This window comes from Myotis yumanensis, unplaced genomic scaffold (genome assembly GCF_028538775.1).
Source record: "Myotis yumanensis isolate MYYU_CA2020_CCGP unplaced genomic scaffold, mMyoYum1.0.hap1 SCAF_13, whole genome shotgun sequence".
NCBI lineage: Eukaryota > Metazoa > Chordata > Mammalia > Chiroptera > Vespertilionidae > Myotis > Myotis yumanensis.
Genome location: NW_027223764.1, coordinates 25371298 through 25381257, shown reverse-complemented (window position 1 = coordinate 25381257; position 9960 = coordinate 25371298). Strand labels below are relative to the sequence as shown.

Sequence of the window (9960 nt, the reverse complement as noted above, 5' to 3'; positions counted from 1 at the left end):
AGAAGAGGACATTGCCCCTGAATAACAGATTAGTGTATCTGATTAACTGGATGACAGTCAAGAGACAGCAAAAGATGGAAGAACGGAACATAGAACAAGTAAGTTTTAATGAGAAGAACATATAGAAATGTACACATTACAGGGCAATAGCATTTAGGACAATCTATTAGCCAGCGTTCTCCAGAGAAACAGCACCCATAGGTTATCATATATATTATATGTAGGATCTATATACACATAAATCAATGTTCTATTGGTTTATGTTTTATAAGGAATATATATGTATATATATTATAAAGAATTACTTACGTGATATCAGAGGCTGAAAAGTCCCACAATCTTCCATCTGCAAGCTTGAGACCCAGAAAATCCAGGGGTGTAGTTCAGTCCCAGTGCAAAGGCCTGAGAACAGAGGTCTCATGGTCCCAGTCCACAGGCAGGAGAAGATTGATCGACGTCCCATCTGTGCTGTCAGGCAGAGAGTGAATTCTCCCTCCACCCTTCTGTTCTGTTCAGACCCTCAATAGTTGGATGAGGCCCACCCACATTGGGGAGGGCAATCTGCTTTACTCAGTCTATGGTTTCAAATATGAATCTCATCTAGAACACCCTCACAGACACACCCAGAAAAATGTTGAATCAAATATCCCCTGATCCAGTCACACTGACAAAATTAACCATCACAGGCAGGCTGCAACAGTAATGCATGAACAGGAGAAAGCAATGAGATCCCAGGTACCTGGAAATGAAGGGATTTTCCAAGAATAGGGGTAGGAAGCAGGAACCTTCACTCTCTTCATCGTTATCCAGGATTTAACTTAAGCAGCTGCTTTGGAGTATTCAGTGTAAGAGGAAGTATTTGGAGAACCCAGAGTGATTCCCCTCAGAGTTCAGGTGCCTATTTCCAGGCCCATGAAACCAGTGGAAAGGGAGGATGCAAGGCCAAGTACACACCAGCTGGAGAGCTCCGTTTTACTTCTTACAAGTGAATGCCCTTGAGCTCTGTAAGCCTCCGTACCCCTACCCACAAAAGGGAGATAACCACCACATTTTAGGGTTGTTGTTGAGGATTATCAGAATGGCTAATGAGTAATAAACACTCGATTAATGTGAGCTGTATTAACCACTGCCATAAACATACATACTCACACATACAATGGTGAAAGCATGAACCTCGGCCAAGGTCAACATCTGGCTAATACTCGACATGTATTTCACGAAGATCTACTCTTTGTTTTGTTGACAAACATTTGATCAGCTGCTTGACCATGGGGACAGAAAAATGGTGCATTCATCCTCAGCTAACCCTGTATTAGCACCAATATTAATTAGTTAATGCCAGTAGCTACTCAATAATGTAGGAATTAGCCAGCTCTGCACTTAAAAGCTAACCGTCCACATGTCTTTAAATATAGTTGAAAACTACAGAAGATGATTTGCAGATTCTTTTCTTCCACACACTGGTTGGATTTTCGGTAGCAATATTAAGCGCTGAGTAGCACATTGTGTGTTTCTCTGACAAGAGTCTATGCCATCTACAAATGCTTTAGATATTATTTCACATGAATTATGCTTTCCACACTAATAGCACAGAATCAGCTGGATAGTTCACTTTGTCAGCATGTTTGGGAACATTCTCAACATTTGGGAAGCCAGGTCAGCTGCACCAGAATCATCAGGTAGGTTCATGGAAAGCCCTTTTCACCCTCCACTGCCCTTCACCCAGGACAGAATGAATCAGAATCTCTGGAAATTGTCACATTTAACAAGTTCCTGGGATAATTCCTAGTCAGAATGAGATTCAAAGCACACAGGGCTTAAGATTAAGGTGGTGTGGTTACTTGATAGAATATCACAGCCTTTCATCTTCAAACTCTGACATTTTGTCAAAACTTAGTCTCATTGCCTTAGGACAATTTAATTAATATAGTCATTCTAAAAGTTAAGTACCTTTCAGTGCCTTCGGGTCAGCAGTCTGGACTCCATTTAATTATAGATCATTGAAGAGCAGAAACATGGCGTAAAGCCCAATGGCTTAAAAGCTCTGATCCATGACTTCGGGTTCAGAACCATTACTGTTCTGAACCATTACCATTACGCAGCACCATTACTGTTCCATGTGTACCGGTAGTTCTCAGAGACAAGCTGTTCCTTACAGTCCTCATCCTCCCTATTACTATCCACCCCCATATCCTGCTCATCACAGCACGAGCCTTGCACACTCAATGCCCTGCATATGTAATGATTATGCCAGAGTCCTTTCTCAGTGGGGAACTGCAAGGCTATCCCTAATTAAGTAACAGCGCACTTTCCCTAGACAATGATCATGCTTCTCTTCTTTTTCTACAAGTTCTGACCACATTTACTGAAATGTAATTTTGAACCTAATAAGAAAAAAACTGGGCTTCTATTTTGTATATCTTCCACTTTTCCTGTAATTCATTTGTATTGTAGTTTTCAAATACATAGCTATGGGACAGATTTTTAAAAATTCTTCGCCAAAGATAGTTTGCAAAGTGCTGCTCGCTACCACTCTCCTATAAACAAATTCAAACAAAATGTGGTTCTAATTTAGCATCTTTTCACCTGCTAAATAAAGGGGGTTGTATTACTAGGTCACCTATGAGATGCTCTAGCTCTGTAATTCTCCATGGATACAGTTCTAACTCACTTTTTTACAGGTGGATTGTTTGCTTTGTAAATTATCCAGGACAACATTTTATATTTATAGCTGACTTTCTGCTGCCTCTCACTGTTGCTCTGTATCATCTCTCCCACTGTGAGACTGTGTGAGCTTGAAGAATAAAGAGCATTTTAATAATAGCCTAATCAAGATGTAATTAAGAAAAGTAATTTGGCACCAAAATATTACATAACACACATCAAAGATTAAACTCCAGATATTTCTTGCCATGTGCTATTTTGGATTATCACTCTCTCTTCCACTGAGATTTAAATATTTATGTTCATATCAGTATACTGAAGTATGCATTTCTTTATTAACCTCCTTGTGCTTGCCTTAGCATAATACACATGGTATTTTATTATAATCATTTGTGCAATATTCAGATTCCTTGCTAGACTTTTAGCTTCATGAGAATGGAGAGCATTCCTGTCTTAACACTGGATTCTAGTGTTTTACAGTCTCTGGTATATTAATAGATATCTGTTTGAATGAATGAGTGAATGGAGAATCAATAAAATTTTTGGAGGAAGAATCATGAAGTGGGCTTTCATTTCTTTATAATATCTTACATATTTCTTGTTCCATTATCTTCCTCTTGCTCCATAATGTCTGAGCATAAATTCTATAGTTTGAACAGAATAAAAGATTTCATGTGTCTCTGTTCAGGGAGCCATAGTTACAAGATATCTTTTTCTGTTAATCTTTACTGTTGAAAATATTGCATATGTCCCCTTTTTCCACCCAATGACCCCTTCTAGCCGTCCCCACCTCCCACCCCAGGCCTTCACCACCCTATTATCCGTGTCCATGGGTTATTCATATATGCACAGAAGTTCCTTGGTTGATCTCTTCTCACTCACTCACCCACCCCTGCCTTCCCTCTGAGATTCAACAGTCTGTTCCATGTTTCTGTATCTCTGGATCTATTTTCTTCAACAGTTTATTTTGTTCATTAGATTGTACATATGAGTGAGAGCATGTGATACTTGTCACAAGATGTCTTAATTCCTGAAACTCAGCTTTTTCTAAAAATGCTCAATACCCAACATAACTTTTACCTGCAAGTCTGTTTCTGATAGTGGTCAGCCTCTCTCATTTTCTGCCTCAATGAGACAGTAAATATCGCTTTTACATTTTTACTGATGGTCACATCGTATCTCTGCTGCTTGCTCTGCCTAAGCAGGGATCTTTTTTGATTTTCATTTAGCCAGCAGGAGCTTGAGAAGCAAAGTACTTTAGAAATTACTTTCCTTCTCCAGAGAAAGTGCAGACAAGCAAGTTTCAAGAAAGATCCAATTAAAGAAGCCTCTGTCTCAGGAACTAGATCCCGCGTTGGCGCCCAAGGTCTGCATGTTTCACACATATTCTCTAATAAGGTCTCCCTTTCTTGACTTATAGCGCTTGCTGTAAGTAAGGGATGACATCACAATCCGCATCACTCCCAGGGCTTTCAAAACGCGCTGACCCTCTGAACGTTTCCAAGTGGCTTCTGCGTGTGCTGCTAGGGACCATCTGGCTAGCTGTAGATAAACAAGTTTCAACATATGGGTCATAACACATACATGGCTCTGCTCCACTGGTGCAGAAAATTACGAAAGGGTTGCTCTCTTGATATGAGAAACTCGTGCAAAAGCAGCAGCACCGTGGAGGGGAAGGCCTGCCCTAGGTGCACACAGGAGAGCTTAATCCTAGCTCCTCTCTCCCACTCACTGCGCATGTCACCTGATCACTCCAGTCTCAAGTTCCTCACTGGAAATTTTAAAAAGGGTGTCAGGTCAACTCGGACGTTCCTCCTTCCTTGTCCTTCCTTCCTTCCCTCCTTTTTTTCCTTCCTCCCTTCCTATTAATCATAGTTATTATATGCCTACTATACTGTGTGTGTGTGTGTGTGTGTGTGTGTGTGTGTGTATATATATATATATATATATATATATATATCTCCCACGTTCAAAGGCTGTTAAATCACATTGTTTACCCATATCTTCAGAAAAAAATCACTTCTACTGTCGTGGTAAACAACCTGCTTCCCTATTTATAATGGTCTGGCCCTCTAGCAACTTCAGCACGAAATTATAGCTAATTTGCCTACAAAAGTCAGGTGGTCATAATAATCTGGCCACTCAGTGTATATGTTCCAAGCATGGTGCTAGGTGCTGGGCATATTGGTGAGGAGCACAGACATGGTCCCTGCCCCTGAAGAATTACGAAACAGTGATGAAGACAAACATTAAAGAAATAACTGAGAATAGGAAGGGAAAGCATGTATGAAGGTCCTGAGATGGGAAGGGGCGTGGCATGTTTAAAATGCAGGACTTGTAAACATTTATATCCATTAAATTGTGAACTCACTTGACAATCAAAATGCTGACAGGAAAGTCCCCACCATCTACAGATGGCAATTCAGACAATTATTATATTAGCATAAACGATTTGAAAAGCTGCCTGAATTTTCTATTCTTATTGTTGATCTCATGCCTGCAAACAATGAAGCTAATAAAACTGCATGAAAATATAATCATCAAAACCATATACAAGCATCTCAAGCACATGACACCATGGTAAATGCTTTAAGGATTACGAGAGTTTCAGGAAACCTAGGAACTCTGTGAGTGCTTCCTGTTTAATATTTACAAAATAAAACTAGAGAGTAAGGCAACTGTCATGAAGTTCTCTCTTACAGGTCCTCTACTTCCCAAGTGTGGTTTCCCAATACTTGGTCTTTCCAGAAGATGACAGCTGACACCCGAGAGTCAGACAGACATTAGTCATAACAGTCATGCTTGCTGAACAGTCATAACATATATGTAACATGTTTATTTCAGTGATTCTTCCCAATACTTAGTGAAAGCAAAAGCAGTGCCTTTGGCAAAACCTAGGGCATGTGTGAAATAGTATAAACTGTTTGACATTTTTCTCATTCTCTGTTTCTACCTTTCATTTGGCTGCCACCCACAGAAAGCAGAGTGGACAGTGCCAGCCCCTGTCACCAGAATGAAGCAGAGAGTTCAATCATCAGGTGTTCAAGTCAGGCGGGATAAAGAGCCCTGCTTAATAACTAATTAAACACATGAAGCAAACACACTTGAAAACCTAAATCAATCCAATTAACCAGCATGCTGTCTCATGGGCAGCAAAAACATGTCACTCTCTGCAACCTGCTATGGAACTTACTATACAACATGTGACAACCTGAGAAATGCCTGACTCCTATCTGCTTCACGCATCTCTGTGCCCTCCCTGTCCACAGTGCTGAAGGTAGCAAAAGCCCAATAAACGTTCATTAATCAAATCTAGAAATGAACAATCACTTAAAAAAAAAAACACACAACTTACCAAATGGATGAATCCTCACAGTGAAATGCAATTAACCGCAGAACTGACTTAATTACCTGTGAGGATTTAGCAAACATAGGAAGCTTGCCCTTCTGGTGTTTGACACAGAGCAACATTTATGACATCAGACCTTCAATTAAAAATCATTACTTAAGTGGCTTTATTACAGCTACAAATAAACTTTATTTGATGTAACGTAATAAAACATTTTCAAATTTAACATTTACCTGACCGGAATTAATCATTTAAATTATGAATATAAGTATATACAGTCACTTGAGCAAATGTGCGGCTCAGGAATTTGTACAGCTTGGTCTGAAAGGACAGGCCCCACCTCCCCTTTCAGGAAAGGCAGGCCCTTCCCTGTGTCTGGCAAGAAGCAATGTCAATGAGAGTTGGAAGAAATCCATAATCCACGCTGGAATTCCACATTATTCTGGGAGGAAACAGCTACATTTATGGTAGGAAAATAATATTCTCTTGCAGTTCTCTTTTACCAAATGAAGGTCTATATTTATTTCTTCTCCTTCGAGGGACTCCTCTGATCTACTGTCTTCCTATCTCCTTCGCTCCTAATATTACAGTTCCATTACAAAAACATGCTCCCCACAAAGGGACCTTTTCTGTTCTGCTGTCTGCCCATAATGCTTACCACTGTAGGGAGGAGAACAGAATCGGCCAGGCACACATTCGATTTAAGATACAGAGAACACAAAACAAATCGGAGCGTTTACCAATAGTGAGTGTCCCAGGTGACCCCTGACTCACACAATCCAGTTTTAACACAAGGCAGCTCAACGAGAATTAACATATTGATGCTCCATTTCCAGATGCATCACAACCTTTCACGGAAACCCCATTATTCCCTCACTTCTGCCCAAAAAGCACAGCTATGGGCCAGCCTTGGGCCCATGGCACCAGCGTGTAAGGAGAGTCCAAAGTTCAGGTTCAGTGCCAACACCCATGTTAACATCCAGTGCAGATAGGTAACAAGTCCTCATGGAAGGAGTCCCCTCACCTCTCAGGACCCCTCGGAGGAAGTGTGAGCACAAGAAAAAGCTTTATTCGGGTTTTCTGACGCTCTCCATCCTGAGATCTGTTCCTGAGTTATACCGTAACAGTAAGCCAGTTAACAAAGAAAGTGCGCCGTGGGCAAGTCACAGGGACCCTGCGGAAAAGCCAAACGGTTTGACAGAAGCTTAGAACAGACACTGCTCTGGGAAATCATTTGTATGAGCTGATGACGGGATTCTGTTTTCTAACACGGGACATGCAACATAGTCAACACTATGCTTACTGCAGTTAGCTTGGAAAAACACCCATCTGTCCTACAACAAAATTAACTCTCTCGTGAACGGATTCCTGAATACCCACCGCAATGCCTAGGCTCGGACTTGCATGGACTTGGACATTCGTAAAGCACCAGAAACTGTTTCCTTTCTGGAGCTCAGCTCAGTTCAGGAGCTTACTGCCGAGCTGGTCTGCCTGTCTTAAACTGAGAACTATTTTCATTTGCACACAGTAGCACTGATCCACAGGGAACAAACAAGGAGAGGTCACCAGCTCCCTCATGATACGCGTGTACACCAGATCACCCTGCTTGTCACGTTTGAACCAGCCCAAGAAAACCCGGAAGCAGCGTTTCAGAGTCTCAGCACATGCTTTCGTTCTGTTTCCACCTCTGTCTTGCCTTGTTTTGTTCGTCTCCATGATTTTGCTTTTGATCATGAATCATGGCTTTTTTTTCTACAGCAGTCAGACTTTTGTCTATAAGGGAAGAGAGAGAGAGAAGACAAGAAAATGACTTAGCAGAACCGTAAATGTTTTCCCTTTGCGGTGGGTGGATTTAATTTTTACAGCATTCCAGTAATTGGAAGCATTTGTGGCTTCTGAGGGGTGATGAGCATCTTTAAAGGGAAAACGTGCTGCAGCTCTTTTAATAAATTTCCTAACTATTATAAGTTGCCAGGGCCTTAATATAGTTGCAAATCAGCCCCAGATAACCCATTTAGAAATTCACTTTTATAATACAGCCGTAGCCAAAAATGGCTCTACTCGCAAAAATTCTTGCAAAATATGACTGCACTTGCCCATCTTGAAAGGAATAATGATGACTACTGATGAGAAGTACTCACTATAGCAGGGTGCGGTATAGTAAGCCATGCGTGCAGGGACCAAGGAACCCCACCTCGCCTCCCTCATTGTCTTCCTCCCAGATTCACAGAAGTGGCATGAGTCATGGACAAGGAAAAGTCCATGGCCAAGGAAATGCCTCCTCCTTGGTGTAGTGCCACCTTCCCTCTAGATCCACACCCCCCTCCATCTGCACCTTCATAGGACTCACTTTACCAAGCTATATCCTTGTACTTGAGAGCCAGGTCTATGAGGTTCCAGGGCCGGCAGTGTGCTCCCAGCCTCTGCCTCCCCGTCCCACTGAAAGTGTCCCCCTCACTTGGCTCCCAGGACTCCAAATGGGTTTTCCCAGGGACAGGATCAGTTTCTCCACAAGACACCATTCCTCGCTTTGCCCCTCACTTCACACAACGGCACCTGAGGAGAAGACTGAGGCCACACTTCAGCTCAGACCCTGGCTCCGGGCTCCGGAGTACCTTGGAGCAGGCACTGGGCACAGGCCGTGTCCCTGCTGGTCCTCCACAGGTACTCCCAGCCCAGCCGGGGCGCTGCCTCTTCTCAGGAGGGGAGACTGCGCTTCCTCTGCAGCTCTCAGCAGCTCAGGACTGTCCCTTCAGGCCTCAAGCCACAGGACCACCTCAGAATCTCCTGTCCCTCCCACCCACCTGCTAGTCAACTTCCAAATGTCCACACATCCTTGGCCTCTTTCTAGTCTCAACACCACCCTCCTGTGTGGGCCTTCCTGACAAAGACCTCCTTCTCCCACTGTGAACCCGTTTGCACTACAGTCCTGGTCTCACTCCTACCAAAAACCTTCATCTACCCTCCCATCCTGCCCACCTGGCCCTCCATGCTGACCCCAATCCACCCAGCTTCCAGGCACCACTGAAGACACGTCCCATCCACATCTGTGCACCTCAGTACATACTCTCCCCTCTGCTTCCAACAGCCCCAACCCACCACTACCCCTGCCATCCCTTCTTGTTAAAATCTTACTCTCTATTCAAAACCCACCCGGATGATCACCTCCTTCATAATTCCCACCATGGGCATTTTCGTCTAAGATATCCCCCCCCCCCCCACACACACACAAGGCTTATTTTTCTTCTGTACCCACAGCCTGATTTTACTTTGTGCTATGGGTATTTACTAGCTATTAGAAAGTCGTTTTAGAGAAACCGAGAGAGGCCAATTGCCTACCTTTCCTACTTTAAAGAGTTTTGCCAAGTTAAAATGTAGGCAACTGCAAGGCATGACGCAAACAAGCTATTATTACTACTAACTGAGGATTTCATAAAAATAAAGTGCTGAATTCCAGCTAGGTAATGGTGAGGAAAACACTACTATGGTGGGGTGGGGGTGGGGGTGGGGGGGAATACCCAGGAAATAGCAAACTTTTTGGTTTGTTTTGTCTTTAAAACAACGCCCCATGACAGTTATCCAGGGTGTCAGGGGCCTTGGTGCTTCTTCCCAGTTTCCACTGGGCCCCACTGCGTTTTCCATTTCTAATCACTGGTGGGATCGCCCTGAGCTCCAAAGCTTGAGCACAAACCCTGGAGCAGCGCCATGAACTCACTGCAGGATCCCAGGGTCACTCCACTATGACCAGCCACGGCCACTGACCCGGAGGAGAGAGTCTCTTTGGAAAGACAATACATCACCAAGCAGAAGAAAGGAGACGGAAAGGAAGAGCTACTTCAAAACAATCTCGTGAAATTCTTTTCTATGGAAGGACTTTAGAAACTGCTTTTCAGTATCACTCACAATAACAGTGTCAAAGAACGAAAGCCATCAAAAGGTGTTATTTA

At 42.9% G+C, this 9960-nt stretch overlaps 1 protein-coding gene across 3 annotated transcripts in view; it reads right to left on the bottom strand.

The window, feature by feature from the left end:
* Positions 1–376: 376 nt before the first annotated feature.
* Positions 377–9960, bottom strand: part of HTR7 (5-hydroxytryptamine receptor 7) — a 79639-nt gene continuing 70055 nt past the window's right edge. For 2 of the 3 annotated variants that reach the window (XM_070431889.1, XM_070431888.1), the window contains exon 3: positions 6219–7786. Coding sequence is in view for 1 of the 3 variants with exons in the window: in XM_070431888.1 (XP_070287989.1) it covers positions 7744–7786 (43 nt within the window). In the remaining 2 variants the exon portion in view is untranslated. Of the gene's footprint in view, positions 464–6218; positions 7787–9960 lie in introns of those variants that run through there. The other variant, XM_070431890.1, reaches the window with a different exon arrangement.